The sequence below is a fragment of the Rousettus aegyptiacus genome, unplaced genomic scaffold (genome assembly GCF_014176215.1).
Source record: "Rousettus aegyptiacus isolate mRouAeg1 unplaced genomic scaffold, mRouAeg1.p scaffold_m13_p_5, whole genome shotgun sequence".
In the NCBI taxonomy this organism is placed as follows: domain Eukaryota; kingdom Metazoa; phylum Chordata; class Mammalia; order Chiroptera; family Pteropodidae; genus Rousettus; species Rousettus aegyptiacus.
Genome location: NW_023416308.1, coordinates 62,382,114 through 62,402,650, shown reverse-complemented (window position 1 = coordinate 62,402,650; position 20,537 = coordinate 62,382,114). Strand labels below are relative to the sequence as shown.

The window sequence follows — 20,537 nt, the reverse complement described above, 5'->3', positions numbered from 1 at the left end:
TTCTTTTAGGAAAGAAAATGTCAGAGTAGGTTGTTAATTTCCTCTCTTATCTTGTAACTCACAGATTTTATCTTTTCTAAAAACTGCCTTAGTTTGTGATATTAATAGCTAGCATTGTATACTTACTACGAGCCATGAACTGTTTTAAGTGCTTCATATTTATTAACTCAAATCCTGTTGAGAGGAACTATTGTTTCTATTTTATAGAATAAAAAACTGAGAGTGAGATACAGAGAGGTTAAATAACTTGCCCAAAATTACACAACTAGTCAATGGCAGAGCTGGGATTTACACCCAGGCAGTCAGGTACTGAAGTGTGTATTTTGTACCCACTGCATATACAGCTTTGTACAGATGTTGGACTCAGTCACGGCACACACCTGAGTGATGGCTGACTTCCATTTTCAGTTCTAACACAAGTCATCTTCATCGAGGATCTTGTAAAAAGAAGGCCTTTTACATATTGCCTTTGTTCTCTATTTCACAGCTTATCATAGCACATTTCCCCAATACCACATCTGTCTGGCTAACAAAACCCTTTCAAAATGTATAAGATAGGAAGAGATAGAGTGAAAATAGAATGTTTTCCTAAGATGCATTTTTTTTCACTTTCAGAAGTCTCAGCTATTTAAGGAGGCCAGTTTAATGATGGCAGAAAACAGCTTCACCAGGTTACCAGAGCAAGCAGAGGCGCCCTGCTGAGTGAAGGCACTCCCAGAGAGGTGGCCTTTCTGAGAGCTGTTCTTTGCCCCTGAGGTCTCTGTATTTATTCATCCCTGGAGAGAAAAATCTGCATGCCCTCTGAGTCCCAGGCTAAGATCCACTCTAACTGAGCTGGTTGGCCAGGGTGGGGAGGCACATTGGCCTGCCTCTGAATAATAAATGTCTCCAAGACTGATGGCTTGATGATCTCTTTGGAGATTATATCAAAAATTATTGATTATGTTACTAAGTCATAGAAAATAGGCTCTGAGGTTGGGAACTAAGTGCTTTCTTTAAAATAATCCAGAAGCAGTAGAATAAATCAATGCGCAGAGCATCTAAAACACCACAACCTTCGTGTCGTCTTCATAAATAGCTTGGCTTCAATGTGGAAAAAGCAGTAATTTAAAAAAAAAAAAACGTTTTACTATTCATTTTGGCATGCTAAGAAAAGGAAGCCTAAATCTTAATTTTAGTATTTATTTTGCAGAATTTTATAGAATTCCTAACTTCCAGCACTTGTTTATTTTGTAAATCAATGAAAAAACTGCAAGGCTTTTAAATTAATTTGTGCCCAGGAGGGCTTCCCTGCCCACACCCCACCTAAAAAAAAGAAAAAAAATTAAGATACAAAAACCTTATGAGATATTTTGGTTTCAATAGCTGAGACCAACAAGCTTAGACATACTCAATTTTGGGGTGTTAAATCCAAATTTCAGCACACAATAATACTATTTCATGTTAGTTTGGTTTGAAGTATTTTCTATTTGCATTTAAGACTATTGATTCTGCTTTATAAGGAAAAAAAAAAAACAGCAGGGTATCTTATTGAAAGAAAAACTCAGAATGCAAAAGTACCAATTTTGGAATAGTTAAATTGAATGATGTTTTTTCATATTATGGCAGCATTCTGTGCTTTGAAGGATTCACCAGAAGGGTTTGTAAAAGTAACTGTCCCCGTCGGACACTTAAATATTTACTTGTAAACAGTTAACTACTTTGAGGGGGAGTAGCACCAGGGAGCGTAATACTGTGTAAGAAAACAAAGATCACTGCAAAATTATGGTAAACTACAGGTCTCAAATTGTTATAAAACTCAAAGAAAAACTAATTCGATTGGCACACATTTCCATTTGGTATCAGCTTCAACCTGGGAGACGTGATCTTGGTATGAGGAGAATCACTTCATTTTATGGGCCTCGATTTCCACATCTCTGAACTCAGGAGATTCGACCAGCTGGTCTTTAAGGCTCTTTTGAGTCTGCGTAATTTCTTGATTCCGTTTCCTGAAGTAAGATGTTCTTATTTTCTGGTATTTGGAAATTGAATGTATTAAAGTCTTCTGAGCCTCTGGTTGCATCTGGACCTTAATGCCCTGTTCCACAAACCAATATTGTGTGCCTCCTATGTGGCATATACTGCCCTTGCTTCTGGGAAGATAATGAGGCACAAATGCTGCTCCTCCCATCAGGTTTTCTTCAGTGTGGATTCAGGATGTGGATGGGGTCTGGAGAGACTAAAAAGAGTTCAGATGAACTGAATTTACCTTTGGGGCTATCTTCGCTGATAACCATGAGTCCGGACTTTTTGGGCAAAATGTCTGCAAAACTGCTCTCACAGGTAGTGCCCTTTATGTAGAATAGTTAGTGAGAAGTAAGGCAGAAACTGAACTTGTATTTCCTTGGAGATGCTGGGAGTGACCCCAGTTTTCTTCGTTGAGAGAGTATACATGGCCTTTGGTCATTCCCTTATGAGAGCCTTGTTTCATTCCACTGTGTTTAATAGTGAAACTAAAAATACCTCTTTCCTCTGGAGCAGTCTCATATGATGAAATAAAAGAGTCAGTTGAGGCATAGAGATTATTATTAAAGCTTCTGCTGATTGACATCTGTGATCCCTAAAGAGGAATCACTCACTCCCACATTTCAGCTGCGTGTTCCACAAAGAGGCGCTTCCAGTTGCGCTGGTCCCATGGAGTTCTCCATTCTTATGGGTAGGATATTTGAACCTACTGCATTCAGGCTACTGCTTTACACACTTAGCACCTGAGGCATTTCCTGAGGAGAGATAGCAGAGGAACCTCATGTGAAATTATCTTCTTTTTTTGAAAACTTATCCCACCTTTCTGCTTTTCATTCTTATTGTCTGTTCTACTTATGAAATCCCTACGTTAAACTTTACTCTTTCTATCTGCCTATTCAGTGTTTCCTAGATACTAAAGTAGATGAAAGTAGCAAGATATAGTTCATCCCCAGTTGGAACTAAGCAAATGCATGCCAAGAATTTTGCTTTATGAGAGTCTCCTGAAGGGCAGCATTGGGGGAAAAAAATGAGAGAATCTTTTTCAGTGTGGGAAGAGTCTGAATTATAATTTAGCTTAATTCAGCCTCTACTACAGGAACATGAGGTTTGAATGGTTCACCTGCAAAAGGGGTATAATAACATGTGCCTTACCCATCCTGGATATGAAAGTGTTTTATGTAGTAGTCCCCTCTTATCCATGGTTTTACTGTCCAAGGTTTTAGTTTCCTGTGGTCCAAAAATATTAAATGGACAATTCCAGGGATAAACAGTTCATAAGTTTTTGATTGGGTGCTCTTCTGAGTAGCCTGATGAAATCTCCTGTTTTCTTGCCCTGGGCATGAGTCATCTCGTTGTCGGTGATGTAGTCACTGCCATCTTGTTTAACAGGTTGGCTGTCAGGATAACTCAGTGTTCAAGTCACCCTTATGGTACTTATAATGGGCCCCAAAGTGTAAGAATAGTGATGCTGGCAATTAGGACATGCCACTGAGAAGCTGTAAGTGCTTCCTCTAACTGAAAAGGTATGTATACATGGGGAAAATATTATATATATCAGGTTCAATACTAATCTTGGTTTCAGGCATTCACTGGGGTGTCTTGGAAAGTATTTCCCTCAGGTAAGGGAGTCTACTATAAACTATGCAATAATTTATAATATTTTAAAATGTTGAAATGTAGGGTTCTTTTTCCCGTTTATAGCAAGTAATTGGAAGTTCTTTAAAACCAGAAAGGAGATAACGAAATAGAGATGCTGGGTGGGTTTTATGCTTTTCCATTACTGATAATGTTGACTAAATAGAATTAAATCATGTCATATATGCTTCTAGGGGTTTTAATTATTTTATTCTTGTTACAAATAATTTAGAGAGAATGGTGGTGCTATGGGAAAAAGCATGGCTTTAAATAAGAAAGAACGGGGTTTGAGATCCCACTCTGCTACTTACCAGCTGGAAGACATCTGTTGGGACAATGTTCCAACCAAATAGCTTAATTTCTCTAACTTTTAGTTTTCTAACGTGTAGTGTGGTAAAATAGTACCTGTTGCTTAGGGTTGTTGTAAGGATTAAATGCAACGGGTAAGAAATGCCTGACACAATGCCTAGCCCATGGTATGCAAAGTCCCATTTTTCTTTTCTCCATATTCCCTGTAGAGGCGAAAGAGAAAGGGAATGTGAGGTCTTGCAGAGTGTGCCTTAATGGAAGAACTTGGGAATTCTAAAAATATGAGCCATCAGAGTGTAAATAGACTTAGCTCGTCCTCGTTAAATAGCCTCTTCCCCCCCACCCCCATTTTAAATGTTTGACAGATTTTACTGTTAAAATAGGAAGATGTTTTTATCTTTAAATCTAAATAGAAATAGAGCTGTGGTGATCTTGGAAATATAACAGACTAATAAAAATAATTGGGAATAATTCCTTAAATTACTCTTCTGAACATGAATCTCTTCTAATTCTTTAAATTTTTCTTGTACAGAATCCTTACTGCTCTTGTTCTGAGTGGCAGTCTACCCATGAATATCAATTAGAGCATGCAAAAGTAGTTATATAACCATTAATGAACAATGTTAATTGAAGAAATATTAGAAAATGCATATATTCCCCCAAATCCTACCACATGGTTAATCCTTTTCAAATCTAAAAATGTAGTTGTACATTAGATGTTTAAATAATAATAGAATCATATCACATGTATTGTTTTATACTCTCTTAGAAGCATTACATCTTAATGCTTCTGAAAATACAGATCTTTTAAAATTATTATTTTTAATTGCTGCATAGTATTTCACTTTATGAATGTACCAAAAATTATTTGATTCTCTATTGATAGGCAATTAGTATCTTTTCATCTTTTTTGTATTTTAAACCGAGCTATAAATGTACGCTTTTCTAATTATTGCCATAGGATAATTGCCTAGAAGATAATTAATTCTAAGTCAAAAAAGGCAAATGTACTTTTTAAGGCTTCCAGTACATATTTCTAAATTGACTCTGAGAAAGCAAGAAATCTTTTACCAATGAAAAATTCTATCAAAAATGTGAAAGTGTCATTTAAAAAAAATCAAACAAGATGAGGTTAAGTGCTAAGGTTTCTAATATTTTTTATTGTATTGATGTTTTAATAAAAATATTTTATAATAAAGTTTTTTAAAAGCATTGTTTCATAACAGTTATTTTCTATTCTTCTGCTTTCCTCTTAAGTTAATTTATCTTTTCTCTCTCTCTTTTTTTTCCCCTCCAGGATGGAAGTATGATGTGATGGATATAACTATGGGATACTGTATGGGTACACGGCCTCCTCCTTCTTGCCTCCTCCTCCTGCTTCTCAAGCTCTTGGCCACTGTCTCCCAAGGGCTGCCAGGGACTGGGCCCCTGGGCTTCCACTTCACACATTCCATTTATAATGCTACAGTGTATGAGAATTCAGCAGCAAGGACCTACGTCAACAGTCAGAGTAGAATGGGCATCACCTTAATAGATCTGTCCTGGGATATCAAATACAGAATAGTATCTGGAGATGAGGAAGGCTTTTTCAAAGCAGAGGAAGTCATTATTGCAGATTTCTGTTTTCTCAGAATAAGAACTAAAGGTGGAAATTCTGCCATATTGAATAGGGAAATTCAGGACAATTATTTATTGATAGTAAAAGGTTCTGTCAGAGGAGAGGATTTAGAAGCATGGACCAAAGTGAATATACAGGTTTTAGATATGAATGATCTGAGACCTTTATTTTCACCCACAACATACTCTGTTACAATAGCAGAAAGCACACCTTTGAGGACTAGCGTTGCCCAGGTGACAGCAACAGATGCAGATATCGGTTCCAATGGAGAATTCTACTACTACTTTAAAAACAAAGTTGATCTCTTTTCCGTTCACCCCACAAGTGGTGTCATCTCTTTAAGTGGACGATTAAACTACGATGAGAAGAGTAGGTATGATCTGGAAATTTTGGCTGTGGACCGAGGGATGAAACTCTATGGAAATAACGGAGTGAGCAGTACTGCAAAGCTTTTTGTTCACATTGAACGCATAAATGAACATGCCCCAACTATCCATGTAGTCACTCATGTTCCCTTCTCTCTGGACAAAGAGTCGACCTATGCAGTGGTGACAGTTGATGACCTGGATGAGGGGGCCAATGGAGAGATTGAGTCTGTTTCCATTGTGGCTGGGGATCCTTTGGATCAGTTCTTCCTGGCTAAGGAAGGAAAGTGGATGAATGAGTACAAGATTAAGGAGAGAAGGCAGGTCGACTGGGAGAGCTTTCCCTATGGCTACAATCTCACTCTCCAAGCAAAAGACAAGGGGTCTCCTCAGAAACTTTCTGCAATAAACGTTGTCCACATTGCCAACCCCAAAAGAGACACTGTCCCAATTAGATTTGAAAAAGAAATGTATGATGTGAGCATTAGTGAATTTTCTCCTCCTGGTGTCGTGGTCGTTATAGTAAAGTTAAGTCCTGAACCGCTAGATGTGGAATACAAATTATCTCCTGGTGAGGATGCACAATACTTCAAAATTAATCCCCGGTCAGGTTTGATTGTCACAGCACAGCCACTGAATACCGTTAAGAAGGAGGTTTATAAACTGGGGGTAACAAACAAGGAAGGAGATTTAAAAGCACAAGTCACCATTGGCATAGAAGATGCAAATGACCACACCCCAGAATTTCAACAGCCACTGTATGATGCTTTTGTGAATGAAAGTGTTCCAGTGGGAACGAGTGTTCTGACAGTTTCAGCTTCTGATAAGGATAAAGGAGAAAATGGGTATATTACCTATAGTATTGCCAGCCTGAATTTGTTACCATTTGCCATTAACCAGTTTACAGGTGTTATTAGCACAACCGAAGAACTGGATTTTGAATCCTCTCCAGAAACTTACAGGTTCATCGTCAGAGCCTCTGACTGGGGTTCCCCATATCGCCATGAAAGTGAGGTAAATGTGACTATTCAAATAGGAAACGTCAATGACAACAGCCCTCTCTTTGAAAAAGTGGCTTGCCAGGGAGTTATTTCGTATGATTTTCCAGTTGGGAGTCACATCACAGCTGTCTCAGCAATTGATGTTGATGAACTTGAACTTGTGAAGTACAAAATCTTATCTGGAAATGAACTTGGTTTCTTTTATCTAAACCCAGACTCTGGTGTTTTACAGCTTAAAAAGTCATTGATGAATTCTGGCATTAAAAATGGCCAATTCGCCCTCAGGATTACAGCAACCGATGGAGAGAATTTTGCGGATCCCATGTCTGTTAACATTTCAGTCTTACATGGGAAGGTGTCCTCAAAGAGCTTCAGTTGCAGGGAAACTCGTGTGGCTCAAAAGCTGGCAGAGAAATTACTCATTAAGGCAAAAGCCAATGGGAAACTGAATCTGGAGGATGGATTTCTCGACTTTTATTCAATTAATAGGCAAGGACCACATTTCGACAAGTCATTTCCTTCTGACGTGGCTGTGAAGGAGAACCTGCCAGTCGGGGCTAACATCCTGAAGATTAAAGCCTATGATGCCGATTCTGGCTTCAATGGAAAGGTGCTATTTACAATATCTGATGGAAATACGGATAGTTGCTTTAATATCGATATGGAGACTGGGCAACTTAAGGTCCTTATGCCCATGGATCGAGAGCACACAGACCTCTATCTCCTTAATATCACCATCTATGACTTAGGTAATCCACAAAAATCTTCATGGAGGCTGCTGACCATTAATGTGGAGGATGCTAATGACAATAGCCCAATTTTTCTTCAAGACAGTTACACAGTTAATATTCTTGAAAGTTTAGGTATTGGTACTGAGATTATTCAAGTGGAAGCCAGAGACAAAGACTTGGGTTCTAATGGCGAAGTGACTTACTCGGTCTTGACAGATACACATCAGTTTGCCATCAATAGTTCAACTGGAATTGTTTATGTAGCTGACCAATTGGACCGGGAGGCCAAAGCAAACTATTCATTAAAAATAGAAGCCAGAGACAAGGCAGAAAGTGGCCAACAGCTGTTTTCAGTTGTGACTCTTAAGGTGTTTTTGGATGACGTCAATGACTGCTCCCCAGCTTTCATTCCCAGTAGCTATAGTGTGAAGGTTCTTGAAGATCTCCCTGTCGGCACTGTCATCGCTTGGCTGGAGACCCATGATCCAGATCTTGGACTGGGGGGTCAAGTGCGCTATTCGTTGGTTAATGACTATAATGGGAGATTTGAAATAGATAAAGCAAGTGGGGCCATCCGCTTGAGCAAAGAGCTTGACTATGAAAAGCAGCAGTTCTATAACCTCACGGTTCGGGCTAAAGACAAAGGGCGGCCTGTCTCTCTGTCCTCTGTTTCCTTTGTTGAGGTGGAAGTGGTGGATGTCAATGAAAACCTCCATACGCCCTACTTCCCAGACTTTGCTGTTGTTGGATCTGTAAAAGAAAACTCACGTATTGGAACAAGTGTCCTGCAGGTGACTGCCCAAGATGAGGACTCCGGGAGGGATGGAGAGATCCAGTACTCCATCAGGGATGGCAGTGGTCTTGGAAGGTTCAATATAGATGACGAGAGTGGTAAGTTTGACATTTCGTGTCAGAAGTATAGTTTCACCTTCACAAGTCATAAACATTGGAAAAGTAAAGAGGTGTTCTCACAGTAAAATAGAATGACAAATGAGGTTGCATTTGGTGCAAAGATGACACAGTAAAAGCTTTTTCTTAGAATGTATTGGTTTATAAGAGGACCTGTTTATACAGTAATAGCCAGGGTTTTCAGTGGGGGGGTCCCTATTTTTTGTTTTTCTTGTTTAGTACTACTATACCTGGTTATCTTCTGATAAGTATAAGAAATGGTCACCTCTGTTGAATGCACTTTTGACCTTCGCTCAATTAAGGTCCCTGATAAAGTAAATTACATTTGAATTGACTTTAAATTAGAAGTGTGGAATGGATTTTCAAGTGGATCTCATATACCAATCTTTCCTTTTGCAGTAATGCTTTCCTGAAATGATACTGCATCAATTGCTTGGTCTTTTATGTTTCATGGATACATCTGGTCCTTGAATAACTGGCATTATTTAAACTGTGTATGTTCCATTAATATATGGAGGTATGCTTCTACGAATGTTTTCACTAGATAGACTAGAGGAGGTGTATTGTGGATTTTGTTTGGAAATTGTTTTAAGATTTTATTTGTAAGAATTGATTTTTATGGAAATATTTTAAAAATTGGAGCAGAATTGCCCCAATATTATTATTATCTATTACCTATTTTTTACTCTCCATCAATAATACAGATATATATGCGTATATATATACATATATATATATTTTTTTCTTCTAGTTATTGTCATTTTAATCTAAGTGTATGTGTTCCTGGACATGTGCATATGTATATGTGTTCCTTGATTAACACTGTTCATTTTTCTAGTCTTTAGATTGTTGAAATCTCAAAACAGTGGCCATATCTTCTCTATTCTTATGTAAGTGGTTATATTAGCACTTCACAGTCTTCAGAACATATTTATATACATTAAATCATTTTCAACAACACTTGGGAGGTTCGTTCCCATTAATGATAATGATGATTAAAAGAGGTAGTAGGAAGGGGTCATTATAAGGATACTAAATATATCAAGTACATTAATAATACTAGAAGAAGGATTTGAGAAACTATTAAATATTGGACAGGAGTTAAGGACTATGTATCATTACAAATTTAAACTAATTTGTATATACACAGGCTCTAATTCTGGGCGGTGTAAATTATAAAATTTGTCTTCATAGCCATAATGAATGAAGAGGTAAATGTCAAGAAAATTGGGTTCTGATTTAGCTACATACTCTGTTTTATTATATATAACTTGCTGTTTGATTGGAATATTTTTTCACCTTTGAAGTACAAAATTAGAAAGGAAGGGAAGTAACCTTTACTAAGTGTCTAGTTGTGCTAATATGTTACTACTAGTACAAAGACTTCTTTGAGTACTTACAATGGGCAGCACACTGTGTGAAGGGCTTTATAGTTGTGTCTTGCTTAATTCTCCCAACAACCTCCTTAGGTAGAACTAATAATCCTCAACTTATGAACTGATGTTCAGAGAAGGTACATAATTTGGAGCCTAGTTTCAAGCTTAGCTTTGAGGACTGCAGTAAAATATGCTGTCTGCCGTTTAAGGACAAGTCTGGGCTTCCTTGCATTTCCTAGATACACTTGAATTTGGTATTGATCTAAAATCTGTAAGGCAATAAAGTGTTAAACAGGTTTTAAAGTCCTTAAGCCCTGGGATCATTGTCTGATGACACAGACCATTAATCACCCTGCTTTTTTCCTTGGAGTCCCATTGTTTGTGTGGGTCTCCAGTGAGAGGAGCTTACCTTTGGGAGTGAGGTGGATGTGGGTAGGTAGGTCAGTAGGAAGGAGTTGGACTGAATCATTAACCGCTGCTGCCTAGATGACTATGTCAAACTACACTGAGTTGTTTTATTAGGAAGTTCATCTTAGAGTGGCTTAATGCAAGGAAGAACAGGAGCGATTTGGTGAGAGTGGCCTAGATTTCTTTCATTTGTACTGTTGTTTTGTTCTTATCTTGGGTGTTATTTCATAAAAATGTGTGTACGGTTTCATCTGATGATATAGCTGCCCTTGTAATTCTTGACTCCAGGAGTTTGATATCCTTTGCCTCTGTCAAAAAAAAAAGCAACAACTCGCTTTTCTGCATTTGTTCTGTTAGATTCTGGATTATATAAATTTTGCCACAGTTAATGATAATGCCTCTTATGTTTTGACATTGCTTTGTGATTTAAAACAGCTCTTTCTTGTAAATCCAAATTCCTTTGGGTTAAAGAGAAGCTTCATGAGTTGTGTAAGGTCACATACCCACAAGAGGATATGGTTGTACCTAGAACCCACGTCTCTCTTCAGCCCTAGCTCAGGGTTCTTTATTTGCATTAATTACACGGGTTTCTGATTTACAAATCCCAGAGGATTTTTTATTTTAAAAACTATAGTAGAAGTTTCTTTTCCTACTTTTCATTCATTTTGATCCCTTCTCTTAGAAAGTAAAGCTATGTTTTTCTTTGTATTATAGAAAAAAAAGGTTTGGATTTGATGTTGAAATTTTTTATGAAGGTTAGAATTTCCTATACAATAATCCTAACCCTCTTACTTCCTCCCCTTTTACCTCTTACCGACTTTAATACAGCCAAGCCCAAGAAACTGGGCTTAATTGTTCTGGACTTGTGCCAGGGAGATGCTAGGGTCTAAGAGAAGTTTGGCAAATGTATGTCCAACCTGAGAAGTCATCACCATGGTGCTGTTGGGTTTGCACCACTTGAAAGGTCCATCAGCTCTTGGTCTCCCAGTATTAAAAATCATGACTTGAACTGCTGGCAGAATGAATGGCTATTTAGCCCTGCAGCTGTTACTGAGTCTCAAGTTCAGACTCTGTTGTCTTCATTTGACCCTTGGCCATAGAATGTCCTAAGCTTGTTTGGAGTTCTGTATTTCAAAGATCTTTAAGTCAGCTGCCAAAGGTCATTTAATAGCTCACCTTGTTTGCCAGTCTCAAACTTCAATGTGCACATGAAGCAGCTGCAGAGTTTGTTAATAATGCAGATTCCCAGGTCCAGTTCTCAAATATTCAGATTCAGGAGGCCTGGAGGAGGAGCCCAGGAATCTTTATTTAAGCACCTCGTGCATTCCTTCCGCGTGTGGTTTGGAAGCACTACCCAAAATTTACTTGGGCTCTTCAGAGAGTGTCTACCAGATTGTATCTTTTCTGTAAAGTCCTTTTCCTTACTCTTTTGAAAAGCAGGGAATGCAGCTCATATTTTTAAATAAATTCCTTTTCTACTCAGCTTTACAATCCAAATAGATCTTCTGTTATTCATTAGTGGTGATAATTTTCTGAATGCCTTCCTGACGGATCAAAAGTCTATTTCTGTGCTTCGTTAATTGTGGTGCTTCTGTTTTGTGAAACTGCATTTGCTGGGATTAGTCGATCCACTTAGTAGTCTTACGTTCTTGACTGTTTTTGGAACTCAATGAACAAAACCATACCTTTGACATTCTTTACCGTGCGCAGGCATTTCATAAAAGTTTAATAATGTTCACAGTAAATGAATTAACTGGGGCCCCCCCACCTACACTGGATTTGATCACAGTTTAAATTACTAGTCTGGAATATGCTATTTAATCATTTTTTTCCTTCACAAAGTGCATTCTTAGCCTTTCACACAACAGGAATTCATATCTTGAATACTCAGAAGTTTAGAAGGTTTAGAAAGAGCACATTGTCTATTTTAAAGTATAATTTTCCATTAAATTCTTTTGTGGGCTGCAAACTTAAGCAATGGTTTCACCATTTTATTTACTTGAGGTTAAAGAAATATTAAATTGCGATAAACAATTTTCAGTTTAGCAAGTTATTCATGGGTACTTGGGAAGATATTTTTGCCATCCACGTTTGCTAATTATATTATTTCTTTCATTTATCAAGTATCTATTATGTGCCAGGCACTGTGCTGGGTACTTTGTGTACTATTTTTAATTGTCACAGTAATCCTGCAAGGGGGGGTTTAACTAGGCTTACCCAGTTAGGGTCATGCATCTAGGAGTTGTCGGAGCTGGGATTGGAACTCCAGAAACAGACTCTAAATATCACGTTAGGTTCCCTCTTTTCCATTCCAGCATGCCGCAATAACCTTATTAAGCATATGTATTTTTCTGTATTATTACTGGGTAACAAACAATCACAAAATTTCAGTGGCTTATAGAAACAGTTTTTTGTTCTTGCTCCTGAGTCTTAGAAACAGTTGAAGCAATTTGTTGCAGGCTGTGAATTTAATTAAAAACTGTTCCACATGTCTTCCCATTCTATGACCCAGGCTGAAAGTGTACCCACTATCTGGGATGTGATGTTCTCAAAATGGAGGTCAGGAGAGCAAGAGGGCCGATGGAAGCTTGCAGTGCCTCTTAAAACCTCTGCTTGAAACTGACTCACATTCTGTTGGCCCATGCAGGCCATGGGGCCAAGCTCAGCATTGATGTGGGGCAGGGATGAATACTTCTCTTATGGAGGGAGTGAGAGAGGGAGAGAAATGAGTAATTACTGAATAATAATACAGTTGGACATAACATATGACAACTCTCACTATTATCTTCATAATCTAAAATTAATTAGCTTCTACCTATTTGTAAGATTCTAGTGACAAATAGAGCTATAGGTGTAAGGCCTGGGTCTTGCATGCTGGGAAATTCCCTAGTCTGTCTGAGAAGTCAGAATGCAGCTGCAGGTGATGATGCTGGTGGTAATGGCAGCAGTGGTTAATATTTAGTGAACACCATCTATGTGCCAAGTTTTGTGCAAAATGCTTTATTCAGATGTTCTTATTCAATAGTCCCATGAGGGTAGGGATGGTGGTTTTCTTATTTTTACACATCTGGTATTTTAAGAGGAAAACCTCATGTGCACCACACATACGCATTTATATTTACCTTTCTTTCTATTGAGGCTCTAGCCAGCATTTCTGCAACTTAAGTGAGCATAGAATACTCTCTTTATTACAAATGTTTTGATAGAATCGTCAGAGGATTAGGAGATCTGATGTGCACTTGGGTTCAGAAAGACACCCAAAGGAGTTATCTCACACTCATTAAGCACTATAAAACTATTTTTTTTTATAAATGAGCAGACTATTCGAACAATAGCTATAATTTCTAACTGTGTTTAGTATCTGTTTTAGCTTTCTCCCATTTGCCTCTCCAGATCCCCCTCTTTACCCTTCTTTCTGCTTTGTGTCCAGGCGCCTTAGCAACTTGGCCCTGAGGCTCCTTTGCTCCCTGACATCTCTTGGTTCTGCCAGTGGGAATGTAGAGAGGATGAAAGAGAATTAGTACAGATTATTTATCTCTTTGACGCTTTTTACACTGGTTTCTGTGGACTGGCCGCATCGCTCTGTTGATGGGTAGAAACATATCTTTGGTGTTACCAGCTCTGGAGCACTGTATCTTTTTTTTTTTTGAAAATTACTTTCCCTACACCCTGCCCACACCTTTGTAAATAGTATATTTTTTAAATACTTCTCAATTACCCAGTGTGAGTGTACCATCTGTTTTCTGACAGGACCCTGACTGATAAAATATTTTTCTCATTTAAATATTTTTCAAACAAATTCAAAGTTTAAAAATATTTCCAAAACTGATGTTGCCTAGCAAGTCCTAATAATTCTGATCGCTGTAATGCTGCTCTGTGTGTTAGCACATTCCATGGGAGACCTGGAGAAATGATAGAAAGATAATAATTATTTAGTGCTTTCATTTTACAATGAATGAAAGTGAAACCTGGAGACTTTCTCCCCTCCCCATCTAGCTTATGCTTTCTACACATTTTCTACGCTGAGAAGAAAATGCTTTACTGAAGACCCTGACCCACCAGCCATAAGAAAAAGAGGAGTTCAGCTGGTTGGTATGGTATCAGGATCTTTCAGGATCTCAAATGTTGTGATGCTGAGTAGTTTTTATTTATTTAGTTCAACTGAAGTACTGTTCACTAGCTACCAGTACTGAGTCTAATATTGTATTGGTAATCTCTAATTATCAGATAGTTAAAGACTAAGTGAATGAAAACCAAGAAAAGGACAACGTGTGTTAGAAATATGAGAACCTTTTTGTCATTGCAAAAACTGTTAGTCACAGCTCAGACGTTTTTTAAAGGAGTAGGTAATTCCAATAGTAGCATGTATCTTCCATAATGCAGTCATATATAAGCTTCCTTTTTCTTTTACTCAGAGGTACCATAAGTCATATTTTTTTTCTGATGGATAGCTGTTAATCTTTTCAACTTCTTTTCCTCCAACTTGCCTGTTAACTTCTCCTTGACAGGTTGAGGAGTAGGACAGCTGTTATTTGATGGCTTTGGTGCAGTTCATGACAATTGCAGACTAAATGGCATTCCTCATGCTTATTCTCTCTCTCTCTCTCTTTTTTTTTTTTTTTGACATCATATTTTTACCTTCATGCATCTAAGTCAGGAGAGACTCGATGAATTTTGGCCCAAGTTTGCCCTTAAAATTTTTCCTTGGGTCCAGAGCAAGCAAAGGAGAGGAATAAAGTTATGATCAAGTGATAGCAGAAACTTTTCTTGACTCTGGATTTTTAACCTTAGAGCTAGACTTTTTTGAACATAATTATTTGAGGGGAAAATAATGTTTCCCAGAGGAGCCCTGAACACTCCACCACATTCAGATGAACCTAGTGGTTGTCATGTAAGCCAGGTGGGAAAGAGGATTAGAAGCTTCTGGAAAGTAATGAACAGCATGTTTTTATTACACTTTTCAGCAGGTGCCTTCTTCTTGACCTTTTCTTAACTGTTGGCTGAAGGCAATTTAAGTTTTAATGGAGGACTGTTGGTTTACATCTGCAATTATGTCTGCATCATGTATCAAGTTTGAGCTGCTCTTGTTCCTGTTTAAAGAAAATGACCACCGTAATGAGGAAATCTAAACACAGTGGCAGGCCGACAACTTAGAAACTTGCGTGGCCTTTTTTTCTGAAATTAGACTTTCTTTTATATTAATAATGAAAGTTTTTAATGGCTTACCTGGCCCTTTATATCATGGTTATTATTTCTGCTTTCCCAAGTGATACCGAATTGTTTTTATCTCTTTAGTAAACGAGAGTTAAGTTTCAGGTTTCTCCTAAGCAGAGGTTACAAAAACTATCAAATGATTACTTCATGTGTTAGTGATTCTCTAAAAGGAGTGGGAAAAATGTATTACTCTTTATGACTCTGGGTAGTTTGCATCTTATTTCAGTCTTCTAAAAATGTTTTTGCAGGTGTTTTGTATGCACATTGAAAATACTTTTATTTATCATTACATTTGGAAGAATTACAGAGTTTGATAAATATTTATGTGATGCCACTACATTCACAATGTTTCCTTGAAAAGAAAATGAAGTGAAAATGAAAATAGGCTGTAGTCTGTATGTTTAGCTTGCTAGTTTTTATGAAAGCATGCCTTATCAACAGACAAAATCTACACAGAGCTGTGTGTAGGATTCAATGCACTTTATATTAAATTCTGGATGCTGGTATATGAATTATTGAATATAATAGGACTCTCCAAATTTCTCCATTGGAGAGTTTAGTGGCTCCTCAAAGGCCACTCTTTGTGATTAAAGTCACAGATTTCCATTTGCATAACATAGGTAATATTTTGGTTGCTTTTAAAAAGCAGTATGCTGGTGAGAATAATACTGGGTTAAAATAACATTGAATATGGAATGTTTGGGGTAAAAAAGTGAACAAAAGTTGAAGGAATTAAGCTAAAAATATGAAGAATACACATACAGATATTTATATATAATAATATAAAGCCTTTCTGTTTTATCCCCAAATCTATAAAATAGAACGTAATTTATTTTCATGGTTTATGCTCTACTTACTTCCATTAATTTCTGCCTCTTTTCTCTATTTCTCTTCTTTCTTTTTCTTGCCCTTTACCTCTGCTTCTTTCATTCCCACATTTATAGTGTACCAGTTTCTTGCAGATACGGTGCTTTGCACTGAAAAGGATGTGTAGATGATTAAGTCAAGGACGAGTAGAAAATCATGTAATTGCAAACTGTGCGATGCCTAAGTGACACGATATAAGTGAGTGCCTTGCGCCAGCCATTCATCATGTTCACTGTGGCCTTAGCTCTCATCACCCTTCAGCATTGTGGGGTAATTTTACAAATTCCTATTGGAGACAAGACAGTATGAGAGATAACTGGAGCATTAAAGTGAGCTGATGATATACAAGCAAGGCATAATTATCAAAGAATGCCCAACTCCAGAAAAGGATCTAGGTCTTGTGAGGCTTGAAGCTTATACCTCATTTTATTTTGAGTGCCTGCTTTGAGAAAAAGTGTAAGAAGTTAGGACTGCAAAATCATCATATTTGTTTGGAATGAGGAAAGAATTCACAATAACTCATAAGTTTGAAAGTCAGCAAATACCACACATATCATATAACTCAGAAAATTAGCATAATACCTTTGTCGATTAAATGTCTGACATAACTCTCTAATGTTTTTTATCCCCTACATTTTTGGTTACATTTTTGCTTTGATTGCCTCTTCATAGGATGACAATTTGTAATTATTTTTATAAAAAGTACAGAAAGATTATTTAATTTTTTTCCAATGTCACTGATTGAAATTTGTGTTCTATCACTGACAGTTTAGAATTGTTTTTGTGCAGTCACAACTTCTTATTAGCGATGCCATCTAAATTTTCTACATTAGTGTCAATTTTGAAAAAAATTCTATCTAAAATTTTATTCTCATGAGCTATAACATATGTTTTTGCTGTTAATACTGCTACAGGTCTGTGCTCTATAAACAAACAAACAAAAAAAGTCTAGTGATTTCTGCTTCTGAGAATCTAATCACTAAAGAAAAAAATCATGGTACATTTATAATTTGTATGCTGAATTCTGGGAAAGAACTTTCATTTTGACACTGTAGGCAAGAACCAAACCTTCCAATTACAGGTTTACAGTGATTGGGGAATTATCTACAGACTAGCTGCTGTCTTTGTACATTTTGAGCCTAATTTCTCATCCCCCACCAACATAATTCTAGTGCTGGCCACCACAGGATATATTCACATGGTGATACAAGTTCTAGCCTTTCATTTCCATGCTACAGTGCTGGGTGTATAAGTGCAGTATATATAGTAAGAGTGATTTTGGAATCTGTTTCTACACTGGGGTGACTAACAACGATTTGACTATACATGGAATTGATATTGAACCACGTAAATATGTGCCACTAAGTACACACTAAATATATCCTCAGCTCAATTCTCCCTTGGACAGATAGCCCAAATGCCTGCAGCCACTCTACCTGATGATGCAAATGTCATAGAAGAGATGGTGGAGGGGAAAATGAAAAAGTGTTAAATTATTGCGGTTAAAATATATTACTTTTGCAAAAAAGTTTAACCATATGAACAATTGCTAGGGTTCTCCCTGGGGCTTTGAAGCTTCAGTTTTGATAGCTTCATGTTAAATCTGCATCTACCTGGCATTGTTAGTAAATGAACAGTTTTTTCTGAAAGAAATAAGTCAAGGTCATTGAAGAGCGACTGAGCTGGGCAAGACTGCATAGGCTAGTCCTGATTTGAAGACTGGCGACACCTAGACCAGGTTTAAGATTTTTGTCCCTCTCGTATATTCTTAAACTAGCAGACAATGGTGCGAGGGATCAAGGTTGCACGTGAGTGGATCTGGCTCCCAGATGTCTCCAAGTATCTCAAGGAGGTGCCCTGGAAGTTCGGTGGCCAAAACAGTACTTGAAGAATAGGAAATCTGTAAGTTCAAGAAATATAGAGTCTTGAGCTTTTCCTTTAAGACCAGATGGCTAGTGAGAGAATTGCAATGTTCCTTGGGCCACTCTTTTCTGTAGCATCTTTTTGTTAGTTCATTAGTAAGAATACCCCAGGATATGGATGCGAATAAAAAGGACCTATGAGAGCTGTCATAATGATTCACAGAATTCTTTCATTAGACTCATCATCTGTATCCTAAAAGCATTATTTGGAGGTTTCCTCTAAATCGTATGGGGTTTCACATAACCATAATTTCCATATTATTATTAAATTTTATTATAGATAATCCCATTTATTACTATACAGTGTACGTGTCGGTAGCACATCTTACAATCAGCAATTCCCATCCCCATGGGCTGCTGGCATTTGTAGGATATTTCTAATTTCATTGACTGGAACCTTGATAAAACCCTTTGATTATTAAAAATGAACTTTGACTAGAGGTCAGCTGTGATAAGGAATTCTATTCTTGTGATAGTATATCAACAATATGAGGCCCTGAGATCCTGAATGAGACTGTGATGATAGAAAGTAAGGTGTTAAAGTTTTCCATCATGTATGTGGATTCCTTGACCTCATGCATATCATGCATCTCTCCCTGAACCTGGCTAGAGTTAAGTACTGATTTCTCACACCTTGAGGATATATCTAAAGGAACATTTACCACATGGTTAAACTGAATTAGCCTTGAAATGAAAACAGTTATTAACTTGGGTAACAATTTCCGAAAACATTGCTCTAGTTGCTAAAAGTGCAGGTGTAGTCCTTCTGTCTGTCTCGTAGTTTTATCCTACAAGCCAAATAATCAGAATTGGACAGGGCGGTAGTTCCCTTTATGGTCACTAAATTCTTGTGTTTCACCACTAGCATGGTGTAGGCACTCAAACACATTAATTCTGTTAGGCTTCTGTATTCCACAATCACACAGCATGACTCAAGAATGTATAGTAATACTTAAGTTAATTTATAACTTGATAATTCGGTAGGATATGCTCCAGAACCAGGATGTGAGCAGAAATTGCTATTGGGGAGTCTTCTAAATAGCCTTTAAAAAGAAATGCACTGATGTACATGAACTCTTGGGTTTTTACCTAGATCACATTTACTTTTACTTTGCACATGATTCTAATAAGCTAGACTTGTTGATATGTAGTCCTGCAGTACTTTAGAAATTGCAAAGCAGAGATATTTCTATAGGTAGGTATACAAATGCCAATGGGAAATAAATCTGTTAATCAGGTAGCAAGAGAAATAAAAAGCTGATTCCATTGCATGCTTATTATATGCCAGGCATTAAAAAGTATTAATGTATTTACTTTTCAAAAGAATTCTGTGAGGTAGGTTGTCTAATTATCCTATGGGTGAGGAAACGAAAGCTTGATTTTAAGTTAACTTGTCCAAGGTTTCACAGCTTTTGGTGGAGCTGGAGTTGGAATAAGGCAGGCCAGTGCTGGCCTCTGAGCTTTTACTCATACACTTCAGACACTTTCTGGATAAGAGCCCTAAGAATCTCCTTAAGGGCTAAAGCCCAAAGGGAGCCCATCTCTTCATTACCACACAGTGTAATAGCTAATCATTATAATGAAAAGTCCCCATCACTGTAGAGGTCCAGGATCCCTAGAAACAGAGCCTGAGGCAAAAGTTACAGTGCATGCCAATGTTTTATTAAGGGTATCAATTCCAGGGGAGCAAGAATGAGGTGAAAAGAGGCCAGGTCAGAAAGAAGGGAGACCAAATAAAATTACTGCATTACTAGACAGGTCATAGCTTCATAACAAAACCCAACCTGTTCCTCAGTCACCCTCCATGTCTCCAGGGAGGCCACAATGAGCCACTGTATCTTGGGCCATTATGGCTGGCATTGGAGGGAAGGGCAAGAAATTTTTCTGCTTACTCTTTCCCATTTTTGACTTCTTATTAGTGAGATCTGCCACCCAGAGCATTAATTTCTCAACTCTCCTGGGTGGCATTTGGTGTGCCCAGGCAACTGATGGGGAAGCCAATACTCTGTAAGTACAGTTTGGTCAGTGTTTATGTATTACGGTCTCTCATCAGCTGGTGCTGTGGGGGAGCTCCTCTTTTTCTGCCGTGACAGTGGGAGGAGTCCCTGTCAGGAAGCTGGTGAACGATTGAGGCCTGGGGGGTAGTGGAGCAGTCTGGGCTGAGTAGATCTTGGTTGT

At 37.7% G+C, this 20,537-nt stretch overlaps 1 protein-coding gene across 5 annotated transcripts in view; it reads left to right on the top strand.

Moving 5' to 3' along the window:
• Positions 1–20,537, top strand: part of FAT3 (FAT atypical cadherin 3) — a 603,178-nt gene that overhangs the window by 117,597 nt on the left and 465,044 nt on the right. For all 5 annotated transcript variants that reach the window (XM_016158663.2, XM_016158661.2, XM_016158662.2 and 2 more), the window contains exon 2: positions 5,246–8,554. In XM_016158663.2, coding sequence (XP_016014149.2) covers positions 5,263–8,554 — 3,292 coding nt within the window. In that variant the 5' untranslated portion in view covers positions 5,246–5,262. The remainder of the gene's footprint in view (positions 1–5,245; positions 8,555–20,537) is intronic.